Genomic DNA, 18,364 nt, shown 5'->3' with positions numbered 1-18,364 from the left:
TGATCAGAGTAGATAAACAAACCAGCTGTGACTAGAATAATTTCCTTTGCTGTTCCTTTGCCTTTCAAATTGTTAAGAAAGCTTCTATCAAAGTTCCTGCAATACTTATTTTTTCTTAAAATCAGATTTTTGTGATGCATGTGTTGATCACAGGCAGCCTGTGGCAGGGACTGTGTAATTTCTGGGTTTAGTTTTAGAATTAACTTGAAGTAAGGGTGATCATACAACATTCTGGGCACTCAGAGGTGTCTTCTAACTTGTTCTTTTAAATCTTCTTTTTTCAATGGTCCTTTCTGTGGAGGAGACAGTCAGAGAAAATGGTGCAGAACCAGTAAGTAAAAACTCCTCCTCTATTTACCTTTGCTCTAAGACACAGTTAATTAGGGATGGGGAGTTATCCCTCCTGTTTCTCTCGTGGTTAGGAATGCATTTAACTTGCTCCCTTCCCATTTATTTGTAATTCACTCTTCTATCAAGGGCTCCATATTGTTGCACTGAAGATACTGGTAATTACTGAGGATTTTAATCTGTCAGCTGGAACTCCTCAAAGAGGGTTTGGATATTGAAACTGCAATCAGATCACACTGGAAGTTCTGAGGAAAAGCTGAATAGTAAAGTATTTCTGGTCCTTTTAAGTGCCATTCCCATGGTGATGGGTGTGGCATAATAACCTAGATTAGAGCTTAAAATGAATGAGTAATAAAATCTGTCATGAGGTGGGTATAGTGTGAGGAGGCATCACTCAAATTTTCCCACAGATCCCTGTTAGCATAGTCCTGGTGTTTATCTACAGCATTTGGAACAGCAAAAGTGTTTAAAAAATCAAATCTGCCAAATATTCTGGGTATCAGGTGGGAAGTTGTCTCTTAAAAAGCTTCAGATTTTTAACTTGCATTTTTACAACCTAATTCTCAGTGCTTAAAACGTCATGAGAAGAGAACTAGCTGAGATTCTAGAAGAGATCTGAAAGATGTGTTAGCTGCTAAAAATAACTATTTGCCTGCAAACTCTAAGGCAGCATAGCTGGGGATAAAAAAAAAAAAAAAGGGAAAAACGAAGAGGAGGAAAAAGCTCCAATATAATTAAAGTGTTCCACATGCCTTGGTAGTTGCCATGGAACTCGTAGTACCTCCAGTCTGCAGCAGGGCTGTGGTGCTGCCTCTGGGAAGTAAAAATGCCACTGGAGATGGATGCTGTTCCTAAGAATCCAGTCACAGCCCCATTTTGGGGGTGGCAGAGGGTGAGTCAGAGGTAGGAACTGGTTGTGATCCCTGGAGAGGCTTAAAAACAGGATGGGTTAAATGGCATAGTAATTACTGTGTGACAATTGGGCACTTCCTAAACTTTAGTTAACTACAGGCAGCAAAGATGTTACGTAAGATTTCTTTACAGTGTATATTTATATGACTGAATAAACGTTTATTTATCCTTTCTTTAGAATTCATCACTCGATAGGAGCAAAATCCTTCTGCTTTGCTTCTCTGTAGGTGAGAATTCAGCTTTTGTTGGTATTTCCATAAGTGGTAGAATGATTTGCATAGTCCCTCTTTATTGACAAACTGGGTTCTCAGTTATCTGTGCAGTGAAACACATCAAGATGAACGTTATTGTTAGTTTAAGCATCTTGTTTAAACCACCATGCAGAAAGGAGTCTTTTTTCATTAGTTTAAAGACTGTTTTCTGTTGTTTTACCCACACTGGGTAGAACAAACAATGCAAAATTGGATGAAAGCTTGTCCTGTGTAACAACAACAAAGAACGTGGGTTTGAAGAGCTTTTTTGTGCTGCTGCTGGTTGGTGGGGCTGATGTAGGGAGGGAAGCCAGTGAGTTCATGGGGTGGGTTGACCTTGGCTGGACACCAGGTGCCCACCAAAGCCACTCCATCAGTGCCCTCTGCAACTGGACAGAGGAGCCACCCCTGTGTCCCCCCCAGCTACCAAAACCTGGCCACACAAACCCAACACAGCACATCAGGAATGGGAACACTTGCAGCCTTTACGGAAAAGAAACTCCAGAAAATAGCAGAGCAAGTTCCTTTGCTGGGATTTTTGAAGCAGCACTTCTGTGATTAAAAAAAAAAAAAGAAAAAGCAATTAGCTGCTTTTTCTGTAGCAGATGTGACCATCAGTTCTGTAGAGGAGCTGCCAGATGTACATATTGAAGAGTTCATCCAGATGAAATAAAAATCCTGTACTCAAAATCTTCCCACTTGGGTGGATACATCCCACTGAATAGAAAAATGGATTTCATAAGTCAAGAGATCTTTAAATGCAGTTCTTAAGGAACAACATTTCAGTGGTTCAGAAAGCTTCAATGATTTTGGACCCTTCAGAAATCTGAAAAAGGACAGAAACAATTGCAACTGGTGTTCCCATTACTGAAGAGAACAATTTTCATTCTAAAGTGAGCCTTGTACTTGTGGCCAGGATGCCAGCAGTTATGTCAGCATCCTGAATTTCCCTGGAGCATCCAGCAATTCCTGTTCCATAGAGGTAGGAAAATGCCTATATATTATGTGTTGACTGATCTGATCACGCAGAACAGAAAATAAGATATTCCAGCTTTTGATCATATTTAATCCTTTATAGGAGTGTGGTTTATAATACCAGCATCTTTTTTATAATGATTCCTCCAAATTGGCTGTGACCTACTGGTACAGACTGGTACAGAGGGGCTGCCAACCATCCCTAATTGGGATGAACTAAGTTACAGTTGCTCTGAAGCTACTTTTTCATGGCCTTACGAGGGAGCAAAGAGAGTTACTTACACATTCGAACCATATTTTTTTTATTTCACCACAGTTACTGCTTCCACTTTATTACAAGTTCTAAATAACAGCACGAAGGTTACAACTCTTTGCTTCCATCTTCAATAACAAGCTGACTTGTTGCTGTGCTCTGTTCTGGATACATGAGTCTAAAATTGCTTACGAAATTTTAATGCTGTGCACTGAACTGCAAATGCTTGAAATGGACTTACACGGTGACAAATTACCTGAGAGACAAAAAACTCAAATTAATGATGGAAAATTATGGCAAGCACAAAGGTTCACCCCCGTGGCTCTCAAGCCAGCAAATATTTTGGGCAAGTTCTGTAAAGTTAGTCTGACTGTCCAGTTCTAATTGCAGTTTTGTGTTAGGGGTTATTTCCATAGCCAGTGGCTGGATGGTCATTTTTAAAAATACAGTTCTTTGCTGGCTTTGCACTTCTAGAGACAACCCAATATTTAAATCCTGAAGTCCTTATTCAGCAAAACTTTTATCAAATTTTGCAGGGAGAAAGAGGGGTGGCTGTACATGGATTCCAGTATCTGTTTCACCATCTAATGGCCACGGCAAGAGATTCTATTTAACATTTAGGAAGTGAAAATCTAGCAAACATTGCTAAATGCTGATGTAGTTGAAACCCTTTATTTGGAGGACTGTGTCACACCATTCTGTGCTTTACTGTGCTGGGTCAGTGCCAGAGAGCGAAGGCAAAATGAGACACAAATTGCAATCAGTCCCCAGCCATGGAACTGCTTTCTCATCACCCTTTTGTTCGAATGGCATCATGCAGAAACCCAGCGAGCTCTCAGGCTGCAAACTGGGGTTTGCTTTGTGGTGAATTCGGCAGGGTCGGGCCAGCCCTGGCTGGGCTCTCCTGTTTGGAGGAGGTGAAAACCAGCTCCTGTTTGGAGCAGAGCTGTTTGATTCAGCCTTGAAAATCGGCATGAAATGGGTGCTGATGGCTTTGGAGCTGCTGCTCCAGCTGTTTAAACTTCAGCAGCGGGATAACGCCAGGTTCCAATGTGTTGCTTCACAAACACAATGAAAACACGAAAGGAAGAGAAGGGACGACAGATCTCTGGATGGCAAATTCCCGGGCGTCAAAAGGACAAAAGGAAAATGGAGAGAAGCAGCAGACAGTGAAGTTATTCACCCACCAGAGCTCTGCGCTTCACACCTCCCTGTCTGTGCCCACCCTCTCTCCCCCTCCCACCCAGCCCGGCGCTGCCGCAGCGCTCCCCGGGCGGAGGGTCCGGGACCGCCGAGCCTTTCCCCCCTCAGAGCCAGGGCCGGGCAGAGCCGCTCCTTCCCCCGGGGCGAACAAAGCGGGGGGCGGACAAAGGCAGCGGAGGGGCCGCGGGGGGATCGCGGCCGCGCCGCCGGTGCTGCCGCCGCTGCTGCAGTCCCCGCCCCGGCGGGCGCAGACGTTGTGCCCGCCCCGCTCCGCCTCCTGCGAGCCGGGGCGGCGCCGCTGCAGAGGGGGAGCCGGGGAAGGAGCAGGAGCCGGGGCAGGAGGAGAAGGAGGCGGTGGAAGGAGCGGTGCCCGGCGCTGGCGGGGTGAGGCGGCGGCGCGGGGCCGGGGGAGGCCGCCGGTGGGACGGCGCGGGGCGGCGGCGGGGTGAGGGCGGTGTGAGGGCGGGGGGAGCCGCCGCCGCCTCCCGCCCTGGGGCCTCCGCGCTTCCCGTCCGGGCGCCACGGCGGGCGGGCGCGGGGCGGGTCGGAGGGGACGCGACTCGGCGCTGAGGGACCCCTGGGGGCTCCGAGGGGCCGGGCCGGGCGGGCCGAGGGCTGTTGAGCGGCCGCCACACGTGCTGTGCCGCCCGGGCCGCCCCGCCGGGTCCGAGCCCAGCGCCGGGGCTCGCCCGCCTCACCCCCATCAGCCTCCGGCGGGACGGGGCCCCGGCAAGGTGCGGGAGCGGCGTCCCCGGCGGGGCTGGAGCCTCCCCGGCCTCGCCCCCCGCCGCCCCCGCTGGGCTGTGAGGGGCAGGTGGGACACGAGGGGCTGCGCGCCCTGCTCGGGGCTCGCCCTTGGAAACTGCGGCGCTGGGTCTGGTTCTTGGTGGTGTGAGCGGGTGATTCTGGGGAGGAGAGGTGCGAATATTCCTTATATTCCTCGGTAAATGCTGACCTGCAATTCCCAGCATCCTGCACTTACATCCTGATATTTCACTGATGAACGATTTGCCTTATAATTTACTTGGGGGGTTTTTTGTTTGGTTTTGTTCTCTGCCCACTCCCCATCCTTGTGTTGTTCCCAAAGCTCCCGATTTCCAGGTGAGCTGCCCTTGTATCCCCCCAGGTGGCTCAGCAGAGTTCGCTGCCATGTTCTAGCCAGCGTTAGAGCTGCGGGATTCCCGGGAACAGGCGCTGCTCCAGGCCCCTCCTGCTTCCCGCTATAGCACTCGAGCTGCTTCCTCAGGCCATGCAGTGCTCCCTTTTCTGTGCCACAGCAATGGGGCACAAGGTAATTGCTGCTGTTACTCACGTGGTAATGTGGCTCCTGCTGCATGAAAATCAGCAGCGAGTTTTCCCTTTCATCCTGACATCTTTGTTCTGATCTTGTGGTTTAAATAATTTTTAAAAATATAAACAAACAGAAGCCAACACCACAAGAATGTCTTCCAAAGGCAGGAAAATTTAGTCTGGGATTCTATATCTTTGAAAATATGATTGTGAAATGAAGACTTGTCCCTCCCCACCCCTTCACTTACTCCGTGTGCTGCATGGGCAGGGTTTTATGGAAGTTCACAGGTTGCTTTGAGATCTTTGAGCAGAAGGATTTTCAAACATGTGATACCTGTGTTGACAAGTAGGAAGAAGAAAGGAAAGAGGTGCAAAAGAGGAAATGCCTTTCTGGTGGCTGCTTTGCAAAGAAAGAGCAGAAATATGGGTGTAATTCTGAAACCAGCAACGACAGAGAGAGGTTTTTGTGACGTGTGTGTCTGTGTGCACCTGCTGCAACATGTAGGGAGACAGCAAAGCAAATACCTCCCCTCCACCCAACAGCAGCGTAGCCTAGTCTGAGGAATGTGTAACTGCTCAGGTACAAAACCTCTTCATTTACATGCTGAGGATTGTTAGTTCTTGGTGTCAAATGGTGAGATTTCAAAGTTCTCTTCCAGCCCATACGTGCTGGAATGTTTTCTGTCTGTGCTGAAGTGCACTAAAGCTTTGTGTGTATTGGAGGGAGAGGGATGAGTTGGCTGGAACAGAAAAGCTTGGAAATGTGACCTCAAATGTCCGTATCTTTAGGGATCAAGAGGGAGATTTTATTTGGCGGAAGAAATAGTTTTATGTAATTTTTATGGTTTCTCTTAAAGAGAAGATCTCAGCTTTCTAGTGAGGGCAGAAAAGCAGCTGTCTTGTATCCTCATCCCAGATGTATCCTGTAGGGAATAACAGCCTCTTTCCTCATGTGATTATACTGTAGGAAGGAGGAGAGCTCTCTGTGCTGATTGCTATGACTTCCTAGAGCTCCTGGAGATTTCCTGAGTTACAGTTGTAGCTCTTTACCATCTTCTGAATGTGTGAATATTCCTGGGTAAATACTTGCCTTTATTTACTCAGCTTGGGCAGATTGTATAACTCCTTTAGTGTTCCTCCCTTTATCCTTTTAGCCCTGTTAAAATTTTTCTTGGGAGGGACTGAGACCATTTCAAAACAGATCCTCCTTAAAAAGCAGCAGAGTGATCTGCCTTGCCAATATGATTTTTCAGAACTGCTTTTCTAAAACACTGGGGTCAAATGTTAGCTCTGTATGTTGAATGCAAGTTTTCTAATGTTTGAACATGACGACCATGAATGAATGCAGCTCTTGTTGAATCCTTTGGCATTCCCTGGGGACTACTGGCTCTGCTGGCACGTATGAAAAGTAACTCGCCGGAATCCTTATTGGAGCAGCATGTTTGGAAATGCCTCAGCTGGCTGGTGCTTTGTTATTTAATGAAAGGCAATTATACATTGCATTAGCTGTAATCTCAGCTCCAGTTTCTGCAGGAGCAACCATTTCATTCTGGACCAGCAGAACTCTGGCAGCAGCTCCCTGATGATTCAAACACCTCCTGCCATGTCAGTGCTTGTCCAGGTGTGTGTCCTCCACACACTTTTATTTTTGCAGGGATGTTGCTCTCGCGTGCCTGACCCCTCCAAATACCCCCAGATCTGGGATCTGGCTCCAGGCCTCGGAAAAGCTGCAAAGGATTTAGAAGATGGATCTCAGAACAGGCTGTACAAGTTTCTACTTTAACACCCACCAGAGTTTTTCCACCTGGAGTGTCTCATCAATTGTTTGTACAAACTCAGACAGAAGACTCTTCAGTGAATAGAATGCATTCTATTAATTCATAAGACTCTACTGATTCCAGAAGAAACACCATTGAAAGCTATTCATTCCCCTGATCTTTATAATCTTACTGTGTATATTTTTAACTTATTATGAGAGGAAATTGCAAGGCAAAGAGAGGAACTCAGTATTTTATAGAATTAGCTTATTTGACATTGTCATTCTGCTGCTCTCCTTGGCAGCAGCATCCGCTCAATCACAGCAATATTTATCTAAGTTCTGAATTTGGGCTTGTACTTTGTTCTGTGCCAGCCCCACAACAGTCATGGTGCTAATTTAAAAGGCTCAGAACATGGGGAGCTAAAAAGGGACTGCTGACTTGATGTTTTCCCCGAGTGTGAAACAGTTACAGTTTCACCCAAGTCTACCAAAATGAAATCCTTACTATAAAAAGCAGCATCTTTGTTTCAGCTGCTTCAGTTGTAATTGTATTAAGGAGAAGCCTTTGTGTCTTTGAGTGCTTTGGGGTTTGAGGCTGACAGGAGATGGTGTTTTCCTTCTCACGAGTTTCATTTTAACTTAGATCCCAAATAACTTAAACTTGAGGCTCTACTATTCCAAAATCATCATTTTATTGTGACTGAGATTGTAAAGTGATCGTTTTCTTAATGCACCCACTGAGGTGGTTGAAGTGTTTTGTCACCATCAGAAGGCAGTGTGAACAGTCAAATTACTCTTGTTATTATCAAAATGGAGGATTTTTGGGAAAGGTAAGAATTCCCTTGGAAAAATGTAGGAAAGATAGTCACGATAATGGGCTTATAAAATTATAAGGTGGTAATTATTTACTTTCTCAGTTGCAAACTTTTTCTACTCCTCAATCCTTGACTCATTCTGTAGGGAATGATGTGCTGAGGAGGATCATGTGCTTTCTGATCTTTTAATAGACCATAGCAGCGATGTTTTTATAATCCATGTGTTCAGTGGCAACTTGAAGTGTTAGAGTTTGCATCATATTAACAGCCATCAGCTCTTCCTGATTAATTAAAGATGGCAGGAATCATTTTAAAGCAACTGAACAGACTGTGTTTGAAATAGCAATAGACTGAGAAAAAATTACCTGCAAATTGCCAGCCCAAAATAGGTTTTTTTTTGCTTTGTATTCAGCTGTCTTCACGTTCCAATGGCTTATTTTTTTTACTGAGGATCTGGAGGCATTTAGGAATGTGACTGAGCAGAGCAGGTTCTAGAATGATAAGGTGAGGTGACTTAAAATGTCCTTGATGCAGAATTAAAATGCACAGGCAGAGCAGAAGGTTTGATGAATTACCTTCCTCACAGCATTGCTGTAATATCTGACTGATGCTTGCAGCTCCTAAGCCTCTTACTATCTTTGATCTGATTCAGCTGCTTCTTAGTGCAGTTTCTTACTTATAGGAATTTGCCCCTCCTTCCCCCTTTCCCAGGCATGTGCTGGGAGGATCCTGTTTATACAATTTACAGCAAAAATCCTGCACTTCCCAAGGTAGAAAAAGAGCCATGTGTCTTATTTACCAACTTAGCAATGTCCCTAAAACCTTCTAATTTTCAGTGGATTTGGGTCTCAGTAATGGTTGCCTTCCTGACTGTATTATATTTAAATTTTGTATTATCTCCAAACAAACTGATAAAACCTGCTGCTGCCAAATGTATTAACGGCAATACTGTTTTTTCAAGTTGCTTCAGAAATAAGTTGGTCTGGTCTAAAGTTTGGGAGAAACTCAAGACTATTTGAACACAAGTCTCTCTCTTCCTAGTTCACTTCTGTAAAACTTGCAGGAATATTATGTATTTTTTTTTAAGATCTCCTGCCTTTTATTTTATTTAGTTGAAATTATCCCAGCAGGTTCAAAATTGAAGCAGAAATACAGATTTGTGGGCAGGCCTGGCTTCCCTAAGTCTGATGTTAAAAGATACTCTAAAAGTCTTTGGTCCTGAATATAATATGGATCTTTGAACTAATATGGAAAACAGTTCAAGCCATCTCCATGGTAGATAAATACAATATCTGCTGTTGATCTCAGTTAAGAAACAAATCTAAAGTTGCTGGTTGAGCTGTAGGTTCCCATGTCCGTAATGAGGGACAGTGTTTGGGGTGTTTGGATTGATTCCCAAACATTCTTCCCCAGACCCTCTCAGTGCACAAGGCAGGAGGAGCGTCCTCTGAGTTCTTAAGGAAGCAGGATTCACTCTCAGAAGGCACAGAAGCCCAGGAGCTATTTGTGGGGTGTCCTCAGCCCGTGCTGTGGTGTTGGTTGATGGTGGGCTGGTGATGACAAGGAACAGTGTTTGTGTCACAGCCTTGGGACCGGCGGGGACATCCCTGCGTGCCTTTGTTTCACTGGCTGCTTCAGACTAGGGAACGTTTACCTAAAGCAATGTCCTCAAAACCAGAGGTGAAGGGTTTTCCAGGACCTGTGATCCTACAGATACATTTCGGTTGGTGAGATTTGTCAGCCCCTCTCTGTTGCAGGTTGTGCTCATCACCTCAGTGGCACTGTCAGAAGAGCTGTGTCACAGCCCTGGGCAAAGGGCCCAAATGGCTGCAGCCTCTGGCTTTGTGTTTTTGTGGCAGCAAAAGCAAACTGTGCTTTGAGTTAGACTAAAGACCTACTAGAACTTGCATGCAGCAGTAATTTCCTGGTTATCCTGGTAGCAACTGTGAGGGCACTTCAGGAGAGCAAGAATTGCTTTCACTCTGTTAATTTAATAAACTAACCAGAGATACGCTTCTTCAAGAATGTCTCCTCTGAAATTCATATTTATGTTAAAAACACAGTGTAAAAACTGAGGCTTTAAGGTTCATGTAGGATGAGTGTGTGCCTTTGTGAAGGTTTACCTCTCTGCAGTTCCTGTGATGGTTATATTGGATTGGGCTGGAATGAGCTGAAGCAGAATGTCTTAAGGATCCTGTGTAAATTAGGAGACACTCTTGCTTATTTTCTTACTACATTTTTATTTCCTATACCAGTATCTGCAAACAACAGATCTGAAAGGTTTGGATTACTTTTTTTTTTTTTTCCCTGCCTGATCAGCTGAGTTTTAAACGCAAATTTTTTTTCTACCTTTAAAAGTGAGTACAAAATACTGGTTTGATGGGCACATACCAGCCCACGTGTTTTGATGCTGGCAGTGAGCAGAACATCTATTAACCCAAATAAATATGATTTGATGGCATTTGGCACAATAAACATTGAATTAAATAATGTCTTTTCTCATAGTAATGATGTATCTGAAAACTATATTCAGGTCATCATGTTACTTGATTAATTGACATAAAAATCAATGGTTTCTGGAAAACAAAATAAAACTGTGTTTTTAAATGCTCCCTTTCTCTAATTGCTGTGTTGAATGAGTAATCAGATGTCAATCCTTACTCTATTGAAATCTTTCAGTTCTTAATTCAGTTTATTTTCTGGTTTATATATAAATTCTTTCTCAAAGTCTCTTTGTTTCAACTCGAATGGTGCCTGAAGATGCCTCCAATGCCACAGTGTCATCACTGAACAGAGCAGTTAAGTTCTGGAGCCATATTCGGGTTGGTTTAGCAGTGACCAGGGCAGAGATGTTCCATCAGCACCACAATAATTTGCAGTTTGTGCCTTGCTTTGTTGACAAATGCCTGCGGTGCTTTCTGGGGTGTTGGAGTCTGGACTTGCTGCTCACTCAATAAGTGCACAGGGCTGACAAAACATGTGGAATTTGCTGAGGGTCAGAGGGAAGTGCACTCCCCGTTTCAGTGGATCAATGCAAAGGGACCTCGATGGGAATTCATTGCTCCAAAATAGTTGTATTTCAGCAGTGAGTGGCCTGGAATACCAGGTGTGCTCATCATTCCAGAGGAGCTCTGTAAAGTTAAGGCAGGGGAGGCTTCCAAATCCAGCCTTCTGGTTTAGCAACTTGTAATTGTACAGAACTGACTCTGCAGCTGAGACACTTACAGTGGATATTGTGGGGAATATTTCATTGTAAATGTAACCCAACGCTTGCAAAATGGTGATTCAGCCTTTCTGATTGCCCAGGAAAAAATAACCTCCAACAGACCCAGGAGGCAGCAAAGGAGGAATCAGGATCAGGAAGGTTTTTGTTCCAGGATTCAGCTTTTCTCTCACTCTGTGCTGACATTGCAGTTTTCCAAACACGAGGAATCTGGCTGTGGAATATGAAGTAGGGGAGGACTATCCTTGTATTCCCCTTGGAAACAAAACAAGGTGGTGGCAATAGGAAATGTTATTTAGGGAGAGGATGTGAGGCTTTTGCTTTCTGCAGTTTATCTCTCTGCTGTGCCACCTCATCCAGAATTGCTCCTGTAGGGATTCTGGTGGGAATGGCCCAGTCTGGTCACTTTGGGGACCTGCTGAGCTTGAATTCTTCTCATTCCCATCTGAACCTTCCAGAAACTGGGCTCTGTGATCTGGCACATTCTTGCACACAGAGAAATATTCCTAAAGGGGCAGCAAACAACCAGCAGTGCAATGAGAAGGCATTGATTTTGTTCAAAGCAGAATGGTTGTATTTTTAAATTGTGTGTGAATAAATTCAACTAAAGGCATGAAGTGGTTTTGTAAATATGCATACTGACTTTTTACAGCAGTGTAATATCAGCCCAGGAGACTGCAAATATGACTTGGGGGAGCTGTAGTAGGAATTAGATCTGAATCAGGCAGAAGATGTTTATGTGCTTTAGTTTTAAGATTGCAATAATTTTAGGAGTTGTGTTTGTGAAGGATCAGAGCTCTTGGAGTAACTCATGGACCAGAGGAGAAAACTTTCCAGGTTCAAAATTCCAAGTTACTTTCTCTCAACTCAAAACATTTGAGGAATAATTCATGAGCTGTGCCAGCTTGGCCACAGTGGCATGAACAAGAGTATGAAACAGATATTTAAGAAATGCTGCTCAGACTGTTTCAAACATGGTGCTTCTTGTGGTGAGTTTGTCTTTCTCCCAGGAAAGTGAAGTTACTGTGTTGTGGTGGCCTTTGGAATATATTTTCCATTTAGCTTTTCTACAGAAGGGATTTTCTATTTTGGTCATGTCACCTTGTCTTGATGGGATGGTCAGAATTTGATTTTTAGATACCTACTATTGATGCCACAGGGATTGCTGATGGGTTCTAGATCCCTGTGAGATTTTTCAGCAGTCACCTATTCTACAAACCCCTTATAGAATATTTACTCTTTATCTGTTATTCTAAGTGTTTATATGTATTTTGCAAAGTACCTCTAATCTCAGCACAACTAACAAATGATGCTTAGAAATGCATTGGCATTGCCAGGCATTTTCCAACAGTATTTAGCTTGTTAATGGTGTTAACAAAGTTAAATATTAATCTTTTCATATGAAATGTTTTGAAGAAATTGTGCATGGCCCAGAGTGGGTGATGATGGGTTAAAATAATTGGCTTAGTTTATTATCCAAACAAACCATGGGTGGTGTTCCAGCCCCAGAGAACCCTGCCCAGAGTCAGGCTGGTGTGTCTGCCCACAGCAAACAGGGATTAAACACTGTCCTGACTCCATTCAAACATTGTGCTGCTCTGTTCTGGAATATCCTCTTTGTTTCTGCACCAAAGGGATGGACAACTTGCTTCTCTCCATGGGAACACTGCATCTGTTCCCTGGGAGTTGTGAGCAGAGATGTTGGCAAATGTTCCTTCCTTAAATTGTCATCACTGTTTCAAATATTTTACTTTTAATTCTGGCACTACCTGTGCTGAGGAGGGAGAGAGTTGTGGCCACGAGCTCATCAGGTTTAACTAAGCTCAAAGAACAGCTGGACTGAATGATTTTAGACATCTTTTCCAGTCTGAACTTTTGTTATTCTATTGCTACTCTTATTTTCTTGTCATGACTTTAGTGCTAAGTAGATTAGACTTTAACTTTTCTCCCTATTTTCTTATTTAATTATATTTTAGTTGTTTTTGGAGTGCTAGTTGTTGAAAATAGTCTTGAAAGAAAGGTTGGACAGCTGCTTTCTTTTTATTATAGGAATTCCTTTTGTAGCAGTTGGGAAATACTCTGCTTTTATAACCCAAGCTTGTGTGGTTACATTTTGTTTATTTATTTTTAATATCAACTTGCCAACACAATTCATATCTGTTATCACATTAGTAGGATTTATTTACTTACACCAATGGTTCTCAACCTGTTGCTTATGGATTGCTTTGATCTGTGCACTTAGAGGTCTGTAAAAGGAAGAAAAGAATATTATTAATCAGCTAAGGGACCAGTGCAAAGATTCTTGTCTGCATTGGGTAATTTTTGATAGTTAACACACACAAAAAAAATCGCAATTAATTTGAGACTGTAACATTTTCGTGTTGTGTGAAATCCTGTATTCCCAATAATGGCACAACTGTAAAGCCTGTGTTTAAAGTCTTTGTATGCTCAGTTACTAATTGGTAGAGCTGTAGTGGAATATTTTATCAGAGTCTTTCTGGGCCTTTGCTTAGGTTCCTAAGATGATATTTTGAACCATTTACAGTTCATACTTTGCCTGTTGGTTATAAAGATCCTTTTTCAGGAGAGCTGAGACGGATTCAAGGAGGGAATGGGGACAAGTAGGGAGCTGCTCTGTTTGAACTAAAATGAGATCATTGACATCTGGGGCCTGTTAGGAAATGCTGGAGTGTGTAATTCTTAAAATCACTTGATGCAAATTTCTGTGCTTTCAGTGTTTTGATAAGCTCCATGAGGCAATGCTGCTGTGAAGGTCCTTCCCTGAGGCCCAAAGTTGCTTTTTAACTATGGAAATAAGGGAGTCATTTACCAAAATGTGTTGCCTATAATTTTAGCTTTTATTTTGTTGGAATTAAGCTACGATTTCAGCAACTTTGAAACCAGGGCACAGGGATTGTGTTACTTCTGGCCTAGTTGAAGGCCTGGTGTTGAGAAGAGCAAATGACACAGCAAATATATAACCCATGACTGGGGAGGGCAAGATTAAAACATGAATGAGTTCCCTGAGCCAAGAAACGCAGTGTTAGAACCTTCTAACTTTCTGTTGAGCAGAGGCTTGTTAATAAATATTAATAAATATTAATAAATAATTGCCTGAAACTGGAAAAATGTAATTCTGGGTGGTAATTTAGTGTGTGTTTTCTTGTGATATACCTGTCCTTGCTCAGTGTAGATGGTTATTACCTGTGTGGTGCTGGAATGCTCTTTTTGGGCAAAAAAAGAGAGTATGGAAAAGAATGTCAGAATGCTCGAGGACAGTTCCAGCTTCCTGGCTTTAGGAGAAATCTTCCTTAAGGGAGCCCAAATTTCCATCAATTTAGTGTTTGGCACTGACAGAAAAGACCATGAACTAAAAAGACCTGACCTTGATGCTTCTTGTTTGTCTGTATTTGTGCCAAATCCTTCTTTATCGTGTACGGTTTTTCCGTTCCATGGATTTGGATGGGTTGAGGAATGTAAGGGAGGCATGGAAGTCCTGGCTTTGGAAGGAACAGGGCCTGCAGCCTGAGGAAGGACAGGTAGAGAGCACATGTATGAGATAAAAGGAGTCCTTGGCATGTAAGAGCAAAGTACAATTTTAGAAGATTTCTAAAACAAAACGTAAGGAGATATGATGCTTTCAGACCATCATTTTCATGGAGCAGAACTGGAATTGTAGACAAACACAATACGTGCAAGGTTAAAATATAACATTATTGCAGCCTTAGAAAATGCCTTGAATTTGGTGTGTCAGGTGTTGAAACAGCATAAGGAATGTTTCTCTTTGGTGCTGAGGTTCCCAAAGCAGAGTGTGCCTGACACTTCCTTTCCACAGTGAATTGATTTTTACAAACACTGTTAATAATACACGAGGGGACAGCTCAGACTGGCAGTAAAGACAGGCTTGGTTCATCCCCTGAGTCTTCCTGCTGCTCCTTCAGTCAGGTTCGTTTTCCCTTTAACCATTCTGTGCTCCCAGCCTGCACCTCTGGGCACTGGGAATGATGGTTTGGGAATTGTGCAGCTGCCCAGCTTTGTGCTCTGACAGGTGCCAAAACGCTGAGTAAAGGGCAGGACCGAGCCCTGCTTTGTAGTTCTTGTTTGTCGTGTTCTGAACAAACAGTTGAGTAAACTGTGCTCCTTTTTTCCCCTGCAGGTCTTTGTTGAGGTGCTGTTTCAGTGGCACTGCTGTTCTGGCAGTGTCCTAGAGAAAACTCAGCAAACAGCCAAGCTGCTCATGCAGAACATTTATTCTTTTGAAGATGGGGCAGAACTGTCGCCTTGAAGTTCAGCTTTGAATTCATAGCGAGGAAAAAAATACAGATTTTTCGCTTTAGGTGAAAAAGGCTTTCTGAAGCCTCTGTGATCAGAGGGAAGATGCTTCTGTGGCAGCACATAGTTCCCTGAAAAGCTTTTAGCTGGCTTCCAAGTTGGAGCAGGGCTCTGTCCCAGCAATGCTGGGAAGAGTCCCTCCTCCTCAGAGCTGGGGACTGGGAGCCAGAGGATCTTGTGATCTGAGCTCACACAGCTGAGCTGGTGTTTGCTTTCCACTTGTCATCATCCAGCTCTTGATCAATTTTAGCTTTTCAGTTCCAATCTCACATAAAAACCTTACTCTTTTTATCCTGCAGTTCTTGATTCCCTTGATTTCCCTTGCAGTTCTCCACTCTCAAGTTGGTTTTGCTGGGATATTGCAACACTTGAAAAAAATAGGACTTTAAAGTCAGTACGTGGAGTGATTAAATCTATGTGTAATGTTAGTTATGCTGTTAAGGGCTTTGTTTTTCCTTCTTAAAAAGGAAAAGCAGTTTTAGTTTAAATCTCAAGATGAGATATAAACTACTTTTAGTTTGAATCTCACTATGGAAACAGCACCACTCAGAAAAGTGAGTTATTTTGATGCTTTCAGTTCAGACTTGGCGTGTTTTAATAGGAAATGGCCTTCAAAAGATACATTTAAAATGCTTTGGTTGTTACTGTAAAGCAGCTTTATAATGCATTTCATACACAGACTTTGTGTATATGGAAATTCCTTCTGCAGGAGTTCAAATACTGATTTTTATGTCATGTCTACTTTTTTATATACAGGTTTATTCCAGAGTTGAAAAAGCTTGAAGAATATATTTTATCCATGTTTGGGAAAAGATAGTTGCTACAGACAAGGGGGAGAAACACTGGGATTGATAAAAAGATGAGTATGTTAAAACCAAGTGGACTTAAGGCTCCTTCAAAGACCATCAAGCACGGGGGTACATTGCTGAAAACACCTACACCTGTTGCAGCTGGTAAGGAACAGTCAACTCTCTGAATTTTCCCCTTATCTTCTAAAAAAAAGTAGCTTGAATGCTGTGAGAATACACTATTTTTACTCATTACACCAAGGGGTTTTTGCTTGTATTTATGGTCTGAAAAATTAAATGTACAATTTGCAAAAACCTCTGAATTTACTAATTGACTGTGATCAAGCTGTCCCTGAGGAAACCTTGTCATGGTAAAAATACTTGGGTAGTTTTTGAGGTAAGACTTGTGATTTCCACAAGATTTTTACCAAAACCTTCATTAAATGCATGCAGTGTCTCTGTCCTTAGATTTTGAATTACTGCATTCCAGAGTTTTCATAAGAAAATTTGGATTTGTGCTCTTCCTGCTTTTCCAAATGCGTTGACACCGAGTGATGATGCTCTTTGGAATATCAGTGTGTTTGATTCCTGTTGTTTCTCCTGGTTCCAGCTGCAGCAGAAAAGGCAGTTCCCAGTGAGAAGACCCCAGGCCCAGCCCCTGCAGATGCACACGAGGAGTTTGTGGACGATTTCAGGGTCGGGGAGCGCGTTTGGGTCAACGGGAACAAACCCGGCTTCATCCAGTTCCTTGGAGAAACCCAGTTCGCCCCAGGGCAGTGGGCAGGGATTGTCCTGGACGAGCCCATCGGGAAGAACGACGGCTCCGTGGCCGGAGTTCGCTATTTCCAGTGTGAGCCCTTGAGGGGAATATTCACCAGACCATCCAAGCTGACAAGGAAGGTTTTGGCAGAAGATGAAGCCAACGGTACCCAGACCTCCCACCCTTCCAGAGCCACCTCCCCCACGTCCACATCAGCTGCCAGCGCCGTGTCTTCGGCTGCTGCTGCGCTTCCCCCATCAGGAATTCCCCAGAAAACCTCCCCTCTTGCTGCTAAGGAACATGCAACTCCTGCTCAGATGAGCAACCTTTCCAAGACTGCCAGTGAATCCATATCAAACCTCTCCGAGGCCGGATCGCTCAAGAAAGGAGAAAGGGAGCTCAAAATTGGAGATCGAGTTCTGGTAAGATTCCCCTGCAGATTCCCCTGCAGCCTCTGGCTCTGCTTTGCGTTGGTTCGTTATCATTTCGGCTGATATTCAAAACTTTCCTGCTGTTTCCTGGTCAAGGTGGTGGAAATTTATGCTCTGGTTTTCTTTTCTGTAGTGTCTGCTGCGAACAAGCTCTTTGCCCGCTGGAGGAAGGTCTTTGCAATACCAAGAGAAAATGATTAATTTGGCGGTTTTTAATCTGTTGTGTTTTTGAGTATTTAACAACATATTTGTAGCTTATCTCTCCATATCTTCAAGAACAACATGCTGAATAATAAACCAAGCATGTGAGGCTTCCATGCAGCTCTTTTGCCCTGTCCAGGGTCATGTCTTTAGAAAGCAAACAGGTCAATAATTGATTGTTCCTCAGTGGTGATGGGCAGCAACAGGAGCAGTCACATAATGCCACTGATCAGTCACATAATGCCACTGCTCACCCAGGAATTCCGTGTCTCCTGGTGATGTGCCACGTTACTTGGCTGCCCTTCCCAAATTCAGAACCCTGAATGCTTCTGCTGATGTATCATTTCACCTTTTTAAAAGGGAGCTAAGCTTTGTTAAACATTTTTATTTAAATAATTAGCCTAGAATGATGGTGTAAGCCTGTAATTTGGATCGATGCAATAGAGCATGGAGCATTTGTGATGATTGATTTGACAGACACCAAGAAAAGTGGGAAACCCTGCCTTGGAACAGTAGCCTTTGCTTGAAAAGGCAGTGGAAAGCTGGTGGTGTGTTGTTTTGTGTTGTATTCTTAATTTAAAGACTATGTATGTAGCTGCAAATGTAACTGGAATGGCCCTCGTGTGCTCAGCAGATCTCTGATCACTGTAACATCTGAGTTGAGGTTTGATTTCCTGCCACGTGTATTAAGCTGAAGAATTGTCTCACTGTTATTTTGATACAATCTCTTGTTATTTACAATATAATTTTAAAATCTCCATTAGGTAAAAGCAAGGGCAGGTACGGGTGTCCTGGCATAGAAGACATTTTGGGGTTGTTGTAA

At 43.4% G+C, this 18,364-nt stretch overlaps 1 protein-coding gene across 16 annotated transcripts in view; it reads left to right on the top strand.

The window, feature by feature from the left end:
- Positions 1–4,199: 4,199 nt before the first annotated feature.
- Positions 4,200–18,364, top strand: part of CLIP1 (CAP-Gly domain containing linker protein 1) — a 61,961-nt gene continuing 47,796 nt past the window's right edge. For 13 of the 16 annotated variants that reach the window (XM_017814228.1, XM_017814238.1, XM_017814230.1 and 10 more), the window contains exons 1-3: positions 4,200–4,326; positions 16,118–16,314; positions 16,760–17,331. In XM_017814228.1, coding sequence (XP_017669717.1) covers positions 16,221–16,314; positions 16,760–17,331 — 666 coding nt within the window. In that variant the 5' untranslated portion in view covers positions 4,200–4,326; positions 16,118–16,220. Of the gene's footprint in view, positions 4,327–4,618; positions 4,677–4,799; positions 4,886–16,117; positions 16,315–16,759; positions 17,332–18,364 lie in introns of those variants that run through there. The other 3 variants (XM_017814226.1, XM_017814224.1, XM_017814225.1) reach the window with 3 other exon arrangements.

Source organism: Lepidothrix coronata, unplaced genomic scaffold (assembly GCF_001604755.1).
Source record: "Lepidothrix coronata isolate B3197 unplaced genomic scaffold, Lepidothrix_coronata-1.0 Scaffold44, whole genome shotgun sequence".
NCBI lineage: Eukaryota > Metazoa > Chordata > Aves > Passeriformes > Pipridae > Lepidothrix > Lepidothrix coronata.
Note: the sequence above shows the minus strand (reverse complement) of the source record. Positions and strands in the feature narration are given on the sequence as shown.